General features: G+C 42.7%; 2 protein-coding genes across 7 annotated transcripts; one reads left to right on the forward strand and one right to left on the reverse strand.

The window, feature by feature from the left end:
* The first annotated feature begins 13 nt into the window (after positions 1 to 13).
* On the forward strand, positions 14 to 19731 carry LOC147141427 (dynein, cytoplasmic 1, intermediate chain 2a-like). Of its 5 annotated transcripts, none has more exons than XM_086043413.1 (19): positions 14 to 612; positions 689 to 774; positions 10006 to 10206; positions 11148 to 11256; positions 11329 to 11443; positions 12780 to 12921; positions 14514 to 14576; positions 14776 to 14897; positions 15316 to 15408; positions 15528 to 15690; positions 15803 to 15902; positions 16570 to 16695; positions 16842 to 16988; positions 17069 to 17182; positions 17245 to 17378; positions 18052 to 18196; positions 18479 to 18619; positions 18748 to 18873; positions 19159 to 19731. In XM_086043413.1, exons 4-19 carry the CDS (start codon positions 11149 to 11151, stop codon positions 19258 to 19260), a joined length of 1941 nt encoding a protein of 646 aa, XP_085899539.1. In that variant the 5' UTR covers positions 14 to 612; positions 689 to 774; positions 10006 to 10206; position 11148; the 3' UTR covers positions 19261 to 19731. The 5 variants fall into 5 exon arrangements, with proteins under 5 accessions (XP_085899539.1, XP_085899540.1, XP_085899541.1 ...); XM_086043414.1 differs by having other exon boundaries at positions 12837 to 12921; XM_086043415.1 differs by lacking the exon at positions 14514 to 14576 and having other exon boundaries at positions 15 to 612.
* On the reverse strand, positions 1647 to 9594 carry pcyt1aa (phosphate cytidylyltransferase 1A, choline a). Of its 2 annotated transcripts, none has more exons than XM_086043419.1 (8): positions 9227 to 9594; positions 6498 to 6566; positions 5540 to 5639; positions 5341 to 5457; positions 4178 to 4329; positions 3859 to 4080; positions 3580 to 3768; positions 1647 to 2816 (listed from the first exon to the last, which is right to left on the reverse strand). In XM_086043419.1, exons 2-8 carry the CDS (start codon positions 6564 to 6566, stop codon positions 2586 to 2588), a joined length of 1080 nt encoding a protein of 359 aa, XP_085899545.1. In that variant the 5' UTR covers positions 9227 to 9594; the 3' UTR covers positions 1647 to 2585. The 2 variants fall into 2 exon arrangements, with proteins under 2 accessions (XP_085899545.1, XP_085899544.1); XM_086043418.1 differs by having other exon boundaries at positions 6459 to 6566; positions 9227 to 9592.
* Positions 19732 to 20087: the final 356 nt, after the last annotated feature.

The raw sequence follows: 20087 nt of genomic DNA on the forward strand, positions 1-20087 counted from the left end.
CCCAGAATGCACCGCAATAAAAACGGAAGTGTCACTCGATAGCATCTGGTTAGTTTGTAAGAAAACGCATGAAAATGGTGATACAGACTCTAAATTCCAAATACTTAATGTGCGTGTTTGGTTTTACGTGTGTGTTTGGCTTTTATATCGCGTCGAAAATTAGCGGCTTGACCAGCTAGTTCTAAGTACGGTGGCCTTTGCTGGAGGAAAGAGAAACATTTCGTACAATTTCCACATTTCTTCCTAATTTTACGAACAGAGCATCGTTTGAAAACTGTTTGCGCGTAGCTAAGTAAACCACTCATTTTAGATTGACTCAGAACGTCTAGAATATAATTAAAACTTACCGTGCGATATTCAAGTGTTGTTAAACTGAAAACAGGTTACAATGCTACTTTTATTCTAATTCCTTCGTAACATTTGTATTGAATGACAAAATGCGAGTGTGGCATATGTAGGCCTCAAGCAGCAGTTAGTTGGAAATAAGTACCTACTTCAATATGTACTGTGACAGGGCATTTGTAAGCCATGACACAGAGCACAGCGTGAGGCTAGTTTGGAACTTGTCTTGGGCCAAAGTCATTGTGATGCTCTGTAACAATCAGGTAGCAGGTAAGGATCACACTTAATCATCTTAAGCCATAATTTACAGAGAGTAGGATGGGGAGTTTACATTTGGGTTTTGTAGCAGTAGCCCTAACATCCACGAGGACAGGCAAACACATGTGCCAAAGCAGAACTTGTCGACAGAAAAGCAACCAGCTACAAGAACAGGTAAATATGTGATATGGCTGACTTTGTGGTTTGATGGGGGAGGTGGAGGGGATTTGTGGGATGTTGTTGTGCCTTTCATGAATCAATGGTCACTGAGTCATCGACTCTTTTAAATGGGAGGGATGTAGCTGACAGACTGTATTTGAATAATTGAATTGAGCTGGCCACTCTGTCCTGCCCTTGAGCACAAAACTTTCTGTTTTAGACATTGTTGACATGATTTCAAAAGCAAAAAGTGCTTTTATTTCCGAAAATAAGGACATGTCTAAGAAACCCCCCAAACCTGAATGCACACTGCGTGCATTGTAGTTTCAAGATATTTATTGTACTAATCGCCTGATTAATATCGAGACTGGGAGCTAGGCACGACATGAAATTTAGACCAAATGAATTGTCACACGGTCAACACATGCTTAGGCCAACACGTTTAATACTTTTATCCCATTTTACTCCTTCCATCTCTTACACAGAAGGCCCCAATGACCCCAAACAGTAAAATGAACAAAAGAAATCAAATATACACTTAAAAACATGTACACTAGCATCGTAGCGGTGTCTGACACAACTGGCCACTGGAGTTGTTGACATTAGTCATCACGCTGAGACGACTGAAAAGTTTCCGTAAGACATCCCGACATTAGCGACGTGATTATTCCAACAGCGAACGTCATCCCAATTTATTACATTGGAGACACTTGCTTTGGGAAAGCCTCAACACCAGGTATACATGCACAATCTAATGAGATGAATAACCCTTTACAAAAGGTAATGACGGTCCATTTTTGGTGCAGCTCTTTTACTGGATCACATTAGACTAGCAGGTGTGCCTAAAGTTAGGACCAGTTAGTGTAGCCAAGGAGTCCCAGTCCAGTCCCCCCCCCCCCCCCCCTGCAGAGTGCCACGATAACACTAGATTTGAATATACAAGACATGCTCAGAAATTTCAAGTAGCTGAAACAATGTCTGTTCTTTGCTCAAAAGGTTAAACTGTTAGGACAAAGAAAAAACAGGGTTGCATTGACAAGCTGTAAATGATCAACATTAAAATTGGACAGTGGCTCCATAGATGGAAGTAAATCACCCTATAAATGTGAGTCAATAACGTCAACATTTCTCATGATTAGGGTTGCAAAGTTTTCCACAGACATGAATGCAAGTAAGCCGGGAATTTACAAAATAGAAGATTTGGCTCTTAAAAGCCAATTTAAGTACAGTTGGAGAAAATCAGAGTAAAACAACCAGATTTTCTGCAAGCATAGCAATAACTTGACTCCCAACTGCTGTCTAAGAGTTATAAATTTTGCATGGATATCTGCTTATCGTCAGCCTCTTAAAATAACGCTAATATTTTGACCAAAAATATACCGGTACGCATATATTTTTTGCCTTAACATCTCATAATGCTGGCCGCCTTTGCTAAAATCAGCTACATCCTTAGTTAAACAGATCGTTGAGTTCTACCCGTGAAATGAAATGATTAATAAATACAATCTAATCAGAAATGCATTTAGGTTTGTTTTTTTGAGGGGGAAAAAAAATGGGGCGTGGGGGAATGACATGGACCATTACTTTCGGAGGTTGACGTCAGCATCAAACAAAATGAAAATTGACTGAAACATTTCCACCTCTTTGCAGCCCTACTCACGAGGCCAACTTACAAACGTGTGATGAAGTAGTGCACAAAAATAAGAATACAAGTATATAAACAGGTGACAAGTGCTCAATTCCGGCAACAAAAACAACAGAACCGGGTGGCTGGAGGGAAAACTAAATAAGAACAACAAACTCAAATTGGCCAGCTTGAGGCGGCTCTAGTTGTCGTCATCGTCGTCGTCGTCGTTATCGTCGTCGTCGCTGATGAGGTACCCCCGCGCCCCGCTGTGGTGAGGCGACGGCGAGGGGGGCGGGGAGGTCTTGTTGAAGAAGGGCAGGCGGAAGGTGGGCGAGGGCGAGCGCTCCTCGCGGGCGGGGCTGCTGCTGGGGCTTTGGCGGGGGCTGATGGCCTGCAGCATGCGACCTTTGCCCTCCTTCAGCATATGCTTCTGTTCGCACACACATCAGAGAGCTTCTAATAACATTGATAGTCGATTTTTCAATACAATGATCGTTTTCTTTATTCAAACCAAAAATCTGTTGTGTTTTTCTTGTTTGGCTATTGAGGTTATTTGTGATTGAGGCTAGAGAAGATGGCGCCCATGTCTGCTTTGGTGTTGCCAAATTAGGACTAAACAAGGGTACAGCAATGTTTGACGATGTTAAGAGGTGTTTGGAATGCTATTGTAATGTGTTTTGGGATCTTAATTGATCGTTTAAAGTATTTATACAGGCAATTATCACTTTCCGGGGCGAGTCATTTCTTCGTAAAAATTGCAATTCAGTTGGGCTAAGAACTGCATATCGGCTAAGAAAACATTGCACTTTTTTTCAATAGTTCAGATTGTTGTTAAAAAAACTTTTAAAGAAGATGTGCTCGGTTTTAGTCCTGTTCATTGGTCGTCGTGAGCAGCTGTGATGTCATTTTCGGTCGACAGAAGTGACAAAATGTCCGCCCCCAGAAATGGCTAAAAACGGGTGCATTTTGTTGCTCAACTCATATTCCTCAAACGCAATATTCATCAGAATACCGTGATTCGACTAGTGGGCCTGCTGGGAACATATTCTTGAAAAAAAATATGCTTGTGTTGATTTCCCCCCTTTAAAGAAAGAAAGCGGCCTCTGCTTTCTTCATTTCCATCAGCTGGCTCCCATTACAAAACTTGTCCCGATCATGTGTTTTTCATCACAAAGAACACAAGACATTCTCACCAGAGCTCCCTCGGGCCCGAACATCTGCAGAAAGTTGCCGATAAACTCTCGGGACTTCTCCTCCCACTTCTGGATGAGGTCGATGCTCTTCTCCTCCACCTTGAGGACAAACTCTTTGCTCTTCTCCTCCACGTCTCGCACCTTCCGCTTGACCTTGTCCACGCGCTCCTGCAGGTGGTACTTCTTCTCCTGGAGAACGGGCGCATGCGCAACACGGCGGCGTCACGCGTCCGCGCTCAACCTTCGCGACGGATGCGAACGCGACCAGCGCTTCCTTACGTTGATGAAGCTGACGTTGAGTTCCTTGGCCGTGTAGCCCCTCTGCAGGTTGCGCCTGACGTACAGGTCGTAGTCGCGGACGATGCGCGTGATGATGTCAGAGGTGGAGATGCCTTCCGTCCGCTGGGTGGGCGCAAACATGCCCGCTTCCTTGATGTGCTTGTACACGTCGTCACTGCCCGCCGACGAGTACGGGATGTCGTCATGGGCCACAAAGTCAATCTGGACCAATCGACAAAAGTGAAGCGCCGCCGCGGGTTTGAGCGTAAAAAAAAGCAAAATGTGACAGACACGTGGGCAGGTCCTCTCGTCCACTCACGCGATGTTTGGCGAGGAACTCGGGCGTTAACGTCCAGGGGGCGTTGCGCACCACTTCGTCCACGTAGCGGCAATGTCGGATGGCGTCGTAGCGCTCGTCTTCATTCATGACCGTGAAGCCTTTAAACTTGTGTGTCAGGTCGTCACTGCACACTTGGAGCAGGGAAATGGATGTGAAATCGCCATCACGCCATTGTTGAAATTTGGAAAAATTGATCTAATTGAGATTTTTTTTTTTTTTTTCATTTTGAAAAATTGACCCAATTGAGATTTTTTTTTCATTTTGAAAAATTGATCTAATTGAGATTTTTTTTTTTCAATTTTGAAAAAATAATCTAATTTCGATTTAATATGCGATATATATATATATATAAACAAACAAGCATCTGTATTACAATAGACAATATCAGATTTACTGTACATTAACGTTTTGGTCCTCTAGGTATAAGTTTACACTAAAATAAAGACAAATTACTTTTGAATTCATGTGAAAGTCAGTTTATCTTGCTACTTCAATTAAGAGTTGTTATTAGTTTGACGTGCAGTCTTTTATGCGTTCACTATGACAGCTTCACAGAAGTCTACCAAACAAGTGTGGCATAAACATACTTTAGTAAGTCGTAAATTAGATTACAACAATCATGTATACAAAGGCAAATGTGTGACTTTATCGCTTCTACTTTTCATGTTTGACGAAACAATGATATGTAAACATTTGGACGGCACTTCTTAAAGGGGGAAGTCTACCCCAAAAATGTCTTTACAAGAAAATGTTGCAATTTAATATAATAATAATAATGTGTGTGTGGAATATGAGTTGAGCATTAAAATCCACCCGTTTTTGTCCATCTCAAGGGGCGGCCATATTGTCACTTGTCGTCGACTGAAAATGGCATCACAGACCCTCGGGGCTCAGCTAACAACCAATCATGGCTCAGCTTCAGAAAACAGCTGATCTGTGACAAAATGGCCGCCGCCTGAGATGGCTAAAATTGCCGCTTAACTCATTTTCCACAAATGCAGTATTAACCAGAATGGCCTGTTTTTGACTAGCGAAGGCGCAAAAAAAACATATCGTAAAGAAAAACGTTTGCGTTGACTTCCACTGAACTTCCCGAGTCAGCCCGAGCGCGCGCGCGCGCACACACACACAAACACACTTACCTCCGACTATGAGGTGTGTGTTCGGGAAGAGGCATTTGGCCTGCATTAGAGCCCTGGCGTGTCCTGAGTGGAAAACGTCAAAGATTCCATCGGCATACACCCTCACCGGCCTTTCGGCTGAATGGACGGAAAACGGCATCAATGAGGAATTCTGTTGACATGCGACGAAGCAACGGGATGGATGATGAGTTTGACTCACGCCCCGTTCCCCGTTTGGCCTCCTCCATGCTGACCCTCTCGTAGGGCTGCGCGTTAGCTGGCACCAGCTCGTCGGCGAAAGGCGCCGGGTGCTTCAACCCCTGAAGGAGCCCCACAATCAGCATGAGAGGTTAAGCTCAAGAGCTGTTTAGACATGTTTATACTCTTTACATATGTGTAGTGTATGAGAAATAATAGGGATGGACCGATTATCGGCCGGCGCCGATATTCAATATTTTGACGAATATCGGTCTTTTTCTTTAAATCTGATGGCCGATAAATCCATTTAAAACAGTGGTAACTTCAAGGAAGTATTTATTTAAATATTCAGTGAACTTTATAAGAGATTCTACTGACACTGGGAACACTATGCACTTTTTGTTTTTATTTGAAGTCAACACAATATCTCTTTTTCTTAGAATTGGCCACATTGGCAAACATTTATAATAATGACTTAAAAAAAAAAAAAAGTTATGCAAATCTGAAAAATTGTTCAATAAACATATGGTCAACGACAATTAAACAAAGTTCAGTTTTTTTAATTTTTATTTTGACACCAATATTTTCCTTTTTAGTAAAAATGAATATCGGCCCCTAATATCGGCATCGGCCTATCTCTAATAAACAATACACTACCATTCAAAAGTTTGGGGTCACACAGAAAATGTCCTGTTTTCCACGAAAACCCATTGTCGTATATAAAGTGGCGATGCCGTTAATCCGTACTAGCGGCCCAAAAAACAGTGCAGTGTACCGTCTACCTTCCAGGTGCAGTTCATGTAAAGCAACATGCCGACTTTTCATGACCAAACAAGCCCCGTGCTCTCTTTTAATTGTGCATTAATGAAGTTGGCAGCAAGTGAACCCTGGTGACACACACACACACACGTGCGTGCGTGCAAGTTTTGGTGCCGACTCACCACAGTGCATCTGGGGATTTTCCCAATCCTTTCTCCCACCTCGTTGTCCACGTTGGAGACATCTCGTTTCCTCTTCCTGGACTGAAGTGGCACGCTGGTGCTTTGCATCTGAGTTCAGACGGGAAGACAAACGATCATGACAGCTGCTCCGACCAAGTGCCAGCAGAGAGCGGCGGCCGGCTAATGTCACATGTGGTCTTATTGACGCAGCAAAAAAAAAACAAAAAAAAAAACGTGTCGGATGCTTATTGACTTCAGCTGACCCCGTGACATCACTGTCAGCTGAGTGGACCGCCGCCGCGTGCGCACACTGCTCCATTTGGAGAACATAATTAGCATCTGCTACGCCGTTCCCAATGACATAGCCCAAATTCCTGTTTTGACTTGATTACTTCAAAGCGCGTGAAAATGTGTTTCTTCCGAGGGAAAAGACACACTATGTCTCTTTCACGATGCAATGCTAATGCTTGAACAAACTTTTGGGGTCTCCTGAAAAGTGACTATTTTGGAGGTTCAAAGTTTTGGCCCGACACCAGCGATATGTTAAAAAAAAAAAAAAGTGTTCTTAATATCTTTCATATTTTTCATATTTCATAATACATTTCTCAATGCATGTGCTGAATAAAAGATCCACTATCCTAACCCAACAATAAAGGGTTTGAAGCTAACAACAAAATCATTTTTCACAGCGCAAAGGTCTGTCTTGCAGAAAATTAAATTACCATTCAAGGATGGCACAAAACTGGAAAACAACATCATATGCAAAAACTTTTCTTTTTTTTTTTTTTTTACATCTTTTCACAGAAATAAACGTACTGAAAATGTTTATATCATTGAGGTACTATGTTTGTCCTATACATCATTCCAAATCCACTAAAAATTACTAGGCCTATAGGTCAAACTTAAAAACAACAACAAAAAAGAAAAATATCTCAAAAACCAGATTATCTTGAAAACAAGTCAAGACATTTTTGAAGTCTGCGTCAAAATGACATTTAGCGACACATAAAGGCGCTTCTGATTCAAATTTGCTGTTGACCAGTGCATTAAACGCAAGATGAGATTTAAACCCAGAACCTCTGAGAGCGACGCAAAAAAGGCCACTTCCAGACATGCGACAAACAATGCTCGAGGCCTTCACGGGGCGTGTTTGTTATTTTTAAACACCCAGGAGGCGGGATTCCTCTGGCTTCTTTTTGAGTGAGCATTGCAGCTGTGCGCATTATATAAAGGCCTGCACAATTACAAGTGACGGCGGAAGGCGTGCCAACGCTCGGCCTGCGCATTTCATCGCACGCGCAGCCATAAAAGGTTGCGAGTCACAAGTCCTGTTTAACCACATGCTTCGTGAGCAACCCTTTGTTGCCAATACCACTTTTTTCAGGGACAATTCCCCCGAACAAGTATTTACTTGATAACGATTTCTCACGATTTAGGAGCAAGACTGCAATATGGGTCACATTGTTACACTCAAAATAAATGACACCGTATAATAATGCAACTTAAGGTTCGGGTATCATAAATAACAAACTGTTATGAAGCCAACAGTGTTTAGGTACCATTCTCAAGTTTGATCTGCAATCCATTTTTAATTGAATCATTACTTGTGTATAGTTTTTTATTGCCCTATATTTAAGCACCACATTAACATTCAAACTGTGGATAATTTTTGGGTGGCTATAACATTATTCTAAATACCTTTGAAGAATAAGCCCTCTGCTTGATGAACACGTGCACCCGACACATTAATTGTATTTTAATGCTGGTGGTACTTGGAGAGACAAGTACTTTTTGTCCCTACTCATCTCATACGAGAGTAGATCCACCCCTGCACTGAACAGCAACCAAATCCCATCTCCACATCCAGAAGCAAAACAAGAGCAAACTGTCGTAAACTAACCATTTTTATAACAGTTACTTGAGGATTATCAATGTTTATACATCCGAATTTTTGCTTCTAAAATGTAATTATCTTTTTTTAGCTACATTGTATGAACCCATTTATTATTATTAGTGGCCATGTCAAAGGTCATTTTTAGATTATGCAGCAGGCTGCTGAAAAATGGATGGTGGGCCGCAAATGGCCCCAGGGTCGTAGTTTGGACACCAATGCTTTTACATAGTCCTCCATGAAAGTAGACTGTTTATCTTTGTGTTTTTCCCCCCCCTAAAATAAGACATTTGCAAACATTTGCTTTTACTCTGGACAACAATGATCACGATTTAATTTCTGTCAAATGTCGAGTTGCAATCCTACTAATTGTCTCTCAAGTAATGGAATGTTTTTTTTTAATTATGAAGCTGAGATTTTCCACATCTGTATACAGCAGTTATAAGCACATTTGTTGAGGCAAGCAAGACTTCAGCGTTTTATTTATTGTTTTCATATATATTAACTGCATAATATTTGTAATTCTGTGTCTTAACCACTGAAAGCACTTTGCGAGTGCCAATTGAAGTCAGGTCCTTTTTAATTTCGTCGTGGAAGTTAATTTTTATTTTCTTCCATCCAAAACTCACAGTTTTGAGCAAAATCACCACGTAACGTTTGAGTCAAAAGGCATTGCTCCGTCCAAAGTGGACGTGCAGGCTATTTTTAAGACTTCTCAAGGTGAAAATCAGCTGAAAGAAAAAGCGAGTGAAAGCAGATAACCAGTGACACTGGTTGAGCAGCTTGAAGTCTGCTTGCTTTCTTTTCTCTCAACACATCAACTCAGCGTGCTAACAACTTCGTGTACATTCGCTTTGTTGTGTTGTTATTTACTTACTGTTCACTTTTGTCCGGTGTGCTACTTGTTGGTTTCTCGGTGCCCCCTCGCTACGCAAAGCTAGCTAGCCGGCTAACTGTCAGGAAGATCGCTAACTACCGTCGACTACGAGCTCGATGCTAGCTGTCAACTTGTTCGGCTTGTGAGCTAACTTGGAGCGAGCGAGTCGGACGGAGACAAGTTGAAACAATGCCCCCTGTGGCGTGGTGTTACGCCCTGGTGCTCGCTGTGCTAGCCGCGGAGCAGTGAGTGCACAGAGCAAGGAGAGACACGCAATTCGGCAGCAGAGCAGTGACAGTTGTACTACAACGCTGACAGGTCAACAATTTGGGGACTACAAAAGTGGAACAGTCTGTCAGCGGAAGGGATTTGGAAGATATACATTTCCGGGTTTGTGGTGAGGCGGTGCTGCCGTCTAGCGGATTGACACTTAAATTGACTGTTGTCCTTATAATAATTAAAATAATAACAACAACAATAATTATTATTATTATTCTCGCGAGATGTATTGCTTACTCTGTCTTTCTTGTTGTATTATTGCTATTTTTCTTAAATACAAAGTGCTTTGTGACAGCTGCTGCTGTAATGAAATGCGCTTTTTGAGTTTTTCCTTGCCCTCCTGGGGATTAAGATCAGCGGATGTCGTGTATATGATCTGGTGCATATGTGAAGCCCTTTGAGACTTTACTGTGATTAAGGGCTATATAAATAAATTTGACTTGACTTGACTTTTATAGACAAAGTTGCGTTGCATTGTATTGTACAATTCTCGCCCATAGGTGGCGGTAAATCCCGGCTTGTTTCATTCCAAGCTTCGACGAAGAAAGCAGCAGCGGCGGCCGGGCGGCGTCTTCTGGGACTTGTCTGGCACTCCAGCTTCCAGCATCATCACCGCTCATCACTTCTCTTCTCTTCTCCTCGCGAATCAGGCCAACCAAACCGGACTGCTTTGTCACTAGACTGCTTTACTTGGACGTCAGGTGTTTATTGCCTATCGAATCTTCCCCTGCTACGTGTTTAGCTGGCTTTCAACAAATGGGTGCGGTTGTTTTTTCCGATGCTTTCTTGCGGGCCCTCTCGGATTAGCCTGCTAACCTTGACAGCTAGCTGCTTGTCCAAGATGACAATAACGCTTTTATTAAGATTAAAGTATGTTTGTCAATGTCCCTACTCGGTGAAAAACATGTATGCGACATGCTCGAGTGACACAAACCTCGCTCGATTTTAAAACGTGTTCAATTGGTCATAGTAGCTATTGTTATTTGTAGTTGTTAGGACCGCAGAAGGAGCAGTGTTGAGCATCTTGGAAACACTGACGTCATAGATGGGCAAGAGGAGTAGTAATTTAGAGTACATGATAATAAACGATGTATGTGTTCTAATTCTATGTTACTGACACAGCTTTTGGTATGTTTATCCGTCCCGGTTGTGTCAAAAATGGTTTTCACTTTAGTTAAAAAAACAACGCCCTATCTCGGCAGTGAGCACATATAAAGAGAACATTGTAACAAGCAGCTGTTCACACATTAGCAATGTGACAGGCCCAGGGCCACTTCTTGATATGCTTACATCAGCCCAGACATCACATAAACACTGGTTTTGTTCGCTAACATGTAGGCTAAATCATATTCTCATGTTCACGTGTTTGTACTGGGCAGAGGTGCAAATTAGGGCCCGCGGGTTAGGATTGTTGCACAATCCAGTTTATTTCTTGACTTCTCTTTTATTATGGCATCGAACATGAAACACAAGTCAATTGAAATGTAACTTATTTCAAAAGGTTTTCTGAAGTCTTGTGCTGACATCTCGTGTCAAAACATGCATGACGATTTTAAATGTGAAACATTTTGTGCAAATTTGGAGGCTTTTTTTTTCTTGTATTAAGTATAATTGATGAGAAGATGCCGCCATCTTCCCGCAGTATGTCTGACAAGAGTGAGCTGAAGGCCGAGCTAGAGAGGAAGAAACAGCGCATCGCCCAGATTCGAGAGGAGAAGAAGAGAAAAGAAGAGGAGAAGAAGAAGAAGGATGTTAGTCGCTCTAACAATAACACAAATTAAGATGTGGGAAGTGGTCTTGGAGCTTGTCCTTGTCCTCTGCAGGGAGACTCAAAGCGTGCTGTGGAGGCGGGTGCCGAAGACTCGGACCTGGAGAAGAAGAGGAAGGAAGCCGAGGCTTTGCTGCAGAGTGTTGGAATTGCCCCTGACATACAACACGGTACAAACACAAACACACACACACACACACGCATGTGCTTCTTTTTTTCCACTGCAATGGTACTTTGACTTACCAGTAAGGCTAAATGATTTTGAAAAAAATACAAAATTTTGTGTATATGTATATATATATAATATGTATATATTATATATATATAATATGTATGTGTATATATATATATATATATATATGTATATAATATGTATATTATATATATATATATATATATATATATAATATGTATGTGTATATATATATATGTATATAATATGTATATTATATATATATATATAATATGTATATTATGTATATATAAAATTAATAGAATTAAAATTAATCTGTATTACAATAAATAATATCCAATTTATTGTACATAAATGTTTTGGTCTTATAGGTTAGGCTTATGCTCAAATAAAGGCAAATGAACCATGAATTATCATGAAAGGCAGTTTATTTATCTACCGGTACATCAATTGGAGCAGCTCACTTACTACAACAGTAATGCAAACAATTCTGCGGCTTTATCACTTCAACTTTTCATGTTGTCGTTCATGCTGTCGACTAAAATTGATATGACAGCCAGTGTCCACGGACTCAATTTGCGAACATCGTATGACAGAACCCGGAAAACAGGTGAGCTGTGACGTTCACAGGGTGAGCCTGTGGGCACTTTGATGTCAATTTCAGTCGACAGCAGGTGGCAGTACAAGACAAAAATGGCTTTAACGTTTAACTTTGTTTGGTCTTGTGGAAGAATTTAACCAGACACGTAAATAAATGTGTGCAGCGCATGAAAAAGATCAATAATGATTGATTAATTTAAGTGGATAAAGTTAAAAGAATTGAATAGTTAATATTAAAAAAGCAAGAGCGTGTTGAGTTCATCCTTAATATTTATGACATCTGTATTGTTATTGTAATTTTGTACTGTACAAAGGTAATAATGGAACCCTGCTTAAGTCAAAGCACCTCTGTACAATTAACAGCCTCTGATGGACTTCTTGATACGCTGAAGCTTTAACAAAGTCTAATGTTTCAGTTTGGCTAAGTTGTGTTCACCCCTCTCACCTCACACATTATCTGACCATTTTGTGCATGACACCTAAGCCTTTGTGTTCATTCTCTCTTTTTTCCCCTATTTGTCTGTCTCTGTGTGTGTGTGTGTGTGTGTGTGTGTGTGTGTGTGTGTGTGGGTGCGTGTGTGTGGATATCTTTGTCTCGGCCCCCTTGCTGCATGCTTCACTTATCCACTCGCCACTGCTACTACTCCTACTCTCCCCCCCCCCCCCCCCCCCCCCACTCTCCCACTCACTCCCGCCACCTACTGGTCAAACAGCCACAGCTCAGCCCCTGAGGGTAGTAACAGAGGATACCTGTCTATTTCACTACCTAGTCCCCGCCCCCATGTCTCCCTCCAACAAATCAGTGGCCAGCGACGCAGGAAGCCAGGATTCTGGGGACGGAAACGCAGGACCAAGGTGTGTGTGCGCATGCATGCTGTGTGTATTTGGGAGATCACTAGACACTCCATTAGGTACTACACCTAATGCGAAATCCAATACTGCATTAAAGCAGAAGTCAAGCCTAAAATGTTCTTTGCAATATGTTCCATGTGCACACAATACACATTAGTTTAAACACGTTTTTCTGAATGTGGAATAAGAATTAAGCAGGTTAATCCAACCCGTTTTCCGCCATTCAAGGAGGCTGACGTTTTATACAGCCCCGCCCCCTGCTACGTTTGGTCACGTGACGTGTCATGGACACTTTCATCTTATTGCAAAAAAAAACATTCTTGACTTCCATTTTAAGGTAATAATGCATAGTTTAATTGACACCGAGAACTGTATTAATATAAAATAATACTTTCTATTGTGTTGACCGTATTTAGTCTCATAATGTAACCTCTCTCAGTTATGATGCAGATGTACAACTTTTCAACCACAATAATGAACAAATTAAATCAAGTTTCTGTTAATGTCAGTTAAGACTGAGCATTATTGTTTTTGTAAAGGCAGAAAAAAGGCAGAAATTTGGATACAGCAGCTCATTGTCACAGATTAACAGAACGTTTTTCCTCCTTACAATTGGTGAATTAAAATGTATATTGTATATTTAAAAAAAAAGATCATTTATCTTATTAAGTCATTCACTGACATTGACATATTTATTTGACTTCTCACAGTCCAGCCATTCAATCCCAAGAATGTATTTATATTATTTTCAAATGTTTTCAAACGTTAGGGTAAAAGAGCGCCTAAAATGTCTGGCAGTGAATGAGTTAAATAGTTAGGTAATTTATTGTACAAGGAAAAAATAGGGCTGGGAAATAAAGCCGGCTAGCTCGGTTAAGACAACCACAAAAATTGGTCAGCACAAATATTTCTGCCTCCAAACTACATATAAAACATATTTGCAGCAACCCGGAACCAATATTTGGCCACTTCTGTGTTTCCGCACGGACTTTGTTGGCGCGGACGCTCTTTTCCGGCGACAAATGTCCAATGGCGATTACTCGAGTAATCAATGGAATGATCGATAGAATAACCGATTCTACAAAGATTCGTTAGTGACAGCCCTAGAAAAATAAAATCTGGGCTATGAATAAAATAAACAATTTTGCATGTATAATGAAGTGCTTTTAGGTGTGTAATTCTAATTCAATTAATCAAAAATCAAAAACCTTACAAAAACGAGAAGAATCCAATCTCATTTATTATCAAAAGAAACTATGTAAGATACACATATGAATTATTTAAGAAGTTTTCTACCTCATCTACAAATGACCTGGCAATCTCCATTGTGAAAATGAATTGTGGCCTCTGAGCACAAACGTTTGCACACCCATGTGTCCTCTTTGCCTTTTCACCAGCACGTTGTTTACTCGATTAACACGCACTTCTTCTCTCCCCTTTCTTCCTTACCTTCTTTTGACTGTCTCCTCCATCTTAAACTCGACCACATCTCACCCTTGACCCGTCTTCTTGTGCCGTCGGCTCATCTCGCTGCCGTTCCACGTGTGCGCTTTCTCCCGTCCGTCTCTCTTGTCTCTTGCGTTTGGCCCCTTAAGGACTTTGCACTGGGATCCTGACCCCTCTACTCTGCAACTCCACTCCGACTCTGAGCTGATGGGGTACTGCTCCTCCTCTCACCTCCTCTAGCTTGCAGCTTTAATTAGCTTCTCTAGTTTCAACTCAGAAGTGTCCAAATACGTTTGAGTGTTAGTAATATGTCTGTTAGCCCTCATCATGGCGTCTCCTGTCATCTCAAGTGCTCTCTGACGCCGCAGTCTTGCTCGTATGTTTACGTCCGCTGTCGTGCCTCTAATGCAGGCGTGGGGCTGTGAGGCTCGGCATGTCGAAAGTGACCCAGGTGGACATTGTCCCCAAAGAAATGGTGTCCTATTCAAAAGAAACTCAGACCCCCACTGAAGCTCACACAGATCAAAAAGCAGGTAAACAAATGTTTTTTTTTTTTTTGTTTTTTGTTTTCAATCAATATTATTAGCTCGCATGCTAGCCTAAAACACATGCTAGCACAAACTGACCTGACATCACACAAGGGCAAATAAATATCCACACGAGCACTTTAAGCAATATGAAGTCATTAAACTCGCCTTCTAATATTTTTAGGGAATACAAGCTAATTGTAACAACAATGTACACCACTATGAATAGATTAAACCCAACAACGCCAAGATTCCACCAGGTGGCGCCAAAGTAAACGTGATCAAATAAATGCCATTATAAGCAAATAGAGGAAAGGGTTCTGAAAAACAAAAACAATGTAAACTTGCAAATTTCAAACTGAATATGTGGTAGATCACAGTATGCCTTGGATTGTCTTGTGTGTGTATTTTGTGTGCTCTACAGATGAGGATGAGGATGATGAGATAGTAAGTGCGCCGCCACCTGCAGGGGACGCTCAGGAGGAGAAGGAAAGCCAGGGTGACCAACCTGAGGAAGGTTGGTAACATCACACCTTCAGACAAAGTCAAATCAAATCAAACTGTATAACAAAGTATTAAAAGTACCAGGATACTTAAAAAAAAAAAATAATAATAAGTTGTCCTCTGTGTGTGTAGACACCCCCAAGGAGCTGACAGAAGAAGAGAAGCTGCAGGTGTTGCACTCTGAGGACTTCCTGGCCTTTTTCGAACGAGGCAGCAGGGTTTTGGAGCGGGCGCTGTGCGAGCAGGTGGACGTCTGCTTTGACTACAGCGGGCGAGATCTGGAGGACAAGGAAGGGTGAGGCCCAGTCAGGGGAGAGGGGGAGAGAAAGAGAGAGAGAGAGAGAGAGACAAAAGAAATGCGGACGGAGATGCAATGCAGGACTGGCAACGTCTTGTGTCCTCTTCAGGGACCTGCAGGCGGGCGCCAAGCTGGTTCTGAACAGACAGTTTGCAGATGAACGCTGGACCAAAAACAGAGTGGTCACCTGTCTGGACTGGTCTCCGCAAGTGGGTTTGCAATGCAGGACTAGTTTGAATCAGCATACATTGTGAACGCAATCATTAATATTTGTCCGAAAAATTTGTTTGCAAACCAATTTGTGAGTGAACCAAAGTTCCACCTTTATGCCATTTCCCCCCCACTGTACTTTTACTTTGGGGCAATTTTACACAGGAAATCAACCCAAACATATTTTTTTGTCAAGAATATGTTCTATGCAAGCCTACTAGTTGAAACACGGCATTCTGGTTAATAATGCGTTTGTGGAGAAATATGAGAAATCCACCCGTTTTTAGCCATCTCTGGGGGCGGCCATTTTGTCACTTCTGTGGACTGAAAATGACATCACAACTGCTCAGGTAACGACCAATCACGGCTCAGCTTCAGAAAACGGGTCAGCCCTGACCTGATTGGTTACCCGAGCGACTGTGATGTCATCTTCAGTCGACAGAAGTGACAAAATGGCCGCCCCCAGAGATGGCCCAAAAACAGGTGGATTAACTCTTATTCCACAAAGGCAATATTTATCAGAATGTCTTGTTTCAACTAGTGGGCTTGCATAGAACACATTCTTGACAAAAAAATATGTTTTGTTTGACTTTTCCACTTTAAGTCAAGGTGTCTCCATACTTGTAAAAGACGCTTATACGTAATGATGTGACTGCGTTCCACCAGTACCCAGAGCTGCTTGTGGCCTCCTACAACAACAATGAGGACTCTCCTCATGAGCCTGATGGAGTCGCTCTGGTCTGGAACCTGAAATACAAGAAGAACACCCCGGAGTACATCTTCCACTGCCAGGTACGTTTATTAAATAATACATTATAGTATTTTATTGCAAATAGTTTTTTGCGACGCCCCCCACCGCCCCTCCCTCCCCAGTATAAGCTCCACTTCCCAAATGAAATCGTAAATAAAGCCTGACTGTTTTGTGTGCCTTTCTTCAGTCGGAGGTGATGTCAGCCAGCTTTGCAAAGTTTCACCCCAACCTCATTGTTGGCGGCACCTACTCGGGACAAATTGTCTTATGGGACAACCGCAGCAACAAGCGAACCCCCGTCCAGAGAACGCCGCTGTCTGCCGCCGCGCACACTGTAATGCCCCGCCGCTCACATCGCACCGACGCCAACGCGCTCTCGCCAGACTCGCTTGTCCGTCGACTGTTGTGTCGCAGCATCCCGTTTACTGCGTGAATGTGGTGGGAACCCAGAACGCCAACAACTTGATCAGCATCTCCACAGACGGCAAGATGTGCTCGTGGAGCCTGGACATGTTGTCGCAGCCGCAGGTACGAGCAGCACCGCTCCTTGTTGAGATTGCAATTGGTGAGATTCTTTTGGGGTGAAACAGGACAGCCTGGAGCTGGTGTTCAAGCAGAGCAAGGCGGTGGCTGTCACCTCCATGGCCTTCCCGCTAGGCGACGTGAACAACTTTGTTGTGGGCAGCGAGGATGGCTCCGTCTATACCGCCTGTCGACATGGAAGGTGAGGTCTCGTGCGGAGTTTCCGCCAAAGATTCGGACCAAAGTTAATGGTTAGCTAGCAGTGGTGGTCAGAAGCTCCCAGCTAATATTTGCGCTATTAAATTGTATTCATTAATTCCCAGCAGTCTTTTTATTTCGTTTCGCTTGGCTGCACTGCTTCCAGTACGTTTGTGTGGATGTTGGATTTTTTTTTTTTTGGGTCCAATCAGATTTCGGCGTTGCCATGTTGCCATGTCAATCTAATCTTCCCAGGGCCTTAAGAGTCAGTAAAGATGGTCGATGTAATTTAAATTGTTGTTAGCTATGGGACTGTTTTGTTACCCAATCAAATTTCAAATTAGTCCTCACTGTCCTCGAATTGGTTGGCCAGAGCAAAACTTGACTGTAGCCTAAATCATTCATTAAAACGAACTAACTTGTAATGAGTTAAAAGATTGCAAATCGAATCGCTGCCTTTTACTTACTTACAACACAATCGTGTTTTTTATTTCTTAATTTCTTTATTTTCTTTTATGGAAAAGCGAATTTGGAAATTGAGTTTTATTGTCATTGCGCGTCACAGAGAACGAAATTCAGTATCCCCACTGAAGGCCAAGGTACCGAAGGTACCAGAGCTGCCACTGTCCTTACTACGAGGGTGGTTCCAATTTGTGTGTGTCGCATGTTCCTTCCAGTAAGGCGGGCATCACTGAGGTGTTTGAGGGCCACCACGGCCCGGTGACGGGCTTGAGCTGTCATACCGCAGCCGGACCCGTGGACTTCTCGCATCTCTTCATCTCCTCTTCGTTCGACTGGACCGTCAAACTCTGGAGCACCAAGGTGACACATTTACACTCACACTTACAGCGTTCCGCCGCCATATTGCTGGTCGGCTCCCGTGGCCTCGCTACGTTGCAGTTTTGGGGTGGAATCGCAACGGATGTAAAAACGTTTTTGTGATGTGAGATCAATCATTTCGAAACTTTTCCCACCATGAATTTGACCTGTTTTGTAGGACCCTAATAAAATATCAACACTTCCAAATAGGTGTCAGTGGAAACCATTTTTTTTTTTTTTTTGACAGTTCTGTGACATTCTTGCCAATCAATTTTCTCCATGCAGAGCACTCGCCCACTGTACTCCTTTGAGGACAGTTGCGATTACGTGTACGATGCCGCGTGGTCTCCAACGCACCCTGCGCTCTTCGCTTGCGTGGACCTTGCCGGTCGTCTGGACTTGTGGAACCTCAACAATGACACAGAGGTACGCCCACTAGTGGAGTACTCAGTGGAACTGCTCGTACTCTTCTATTTTTTTTTTTGGGGAGGGGGGCGGGGGGGTGCGAGGCTTTAGGTGGTCTTCTCACAGTAGCACCACTTATTGTTCCCCAGGTTCCCACCGCCAGCGTTTACGTGGAAGGCGCTCCAGCACTCAACCGCGTGCGATGGGCTCACTCCGGAAAAGAGATCGCCAGCGGAGACTCTGAGGGACAAGTGCAGGTGTACGATGTGGGCGAGGTGAGCGAAAGCGGCCACCAAATGAGCGCATTCCAAACGTTGATTGTTCTCCATGAGTGGCAAAATGGCCGCCCACTGAGACGGATGAAAACGGGTGGATTTTGCAATATTCATCAGGATACTGCGTTTAGGCGAGCGGGGCTGTATAGAACATATTATTAAATTATTAAAGGAAAGTTTGGGGTCGACTTCCCCCTTAAGGACAGCGACAAAGTATTTGTGCTTGGTTACTTTCCAACACTGCTTTGTCAGATGCTTTTCATCGTCTTCCATCTTTTTCCCCAGCAAATCTGCGTGCCCAAGGCTGACGAGTGGACGCGCTTCGTCAGGACTCTGGCCGACATCAACGAGAACAGAGACGAAGCCGAGGAGCTCGCCAACGTTTGACGACACAAACGCTCTTTCTTTTTTTTTTTTCCTCCACCCCCCCCTTGTACACTACATCCCGAAATCACACTAGCGGAGCTTCGCCGTCCGCCTTCCTCTTCCCGCTTCCCTGATCCTGACTCGGCCTGGAGTATGTGCAGTGTTAGATTATAATAGACCCAATTTTGATGTTTGTAGATATTGCATTTGAGGGCGTCAAAAGTCTCTGGCAGTAGTAGTTGGAACAAAAATCAAGCGCGGAAAACTCGAAAACAAAATACTGTACTGTAATGTAAATTGGAACCTTTATCATTCCAGGGCTTCACTGACTGCTTTCAAGGCCTCAGTCAATATGCAACAATTTGTACTTGCACGTTGATACTAACATTTTAATGTTTGTTTGTTTTTTCCCCATGTTTTAATATTTCCGCAACACTCTTGTGCACATGGCAGGAAACGTGTGAGGAAAATGATGAAAAAGGATGCACTCTGTTTGTTTGTTTTTTTTCCCCCATGTTTTAATATTTCCGCAACACTCTTGTGCACATGGCAGGAAACGTGTGAGGAAAATGATGAAAAAGGATGCACTCTATGGTCCCTACCTGATGAGCACAAATTGGACACACTATTTCATTGTGGCCTCTGCAGGCGCGTGTTACATTTGAACCGTTTCAGTATTTAATATTTATTCCCTTGCTTGCACTTATTTAAAATATGTGTTCTTTCAAATGCTGCTTTGAGCCTGAGTAGCACCCATAATATTAATTTAGAGCTTATTTAACCCGTTGCAACGCCACCTGGCATTTTTACCGCCTAAAAAGGTGCATCCAAAGTCAAATTGAAGCTGT

The sequence above is a fragment of the Filicampus tigris genome, chromosome 10 (assembly GCF_054856515.1).
Source record: "Filicampus tigris isolate MCC_2025a chromosome 10, RoL_Ftig_1.0, whole genome shotgun sequence".
Taxonomy (NCBI): Eukaryota; Metazoa; Chordata; class Actinopteri; order Syngnathiformes; family Syngnathidae; genus Filicampus; species Filicampus tigris.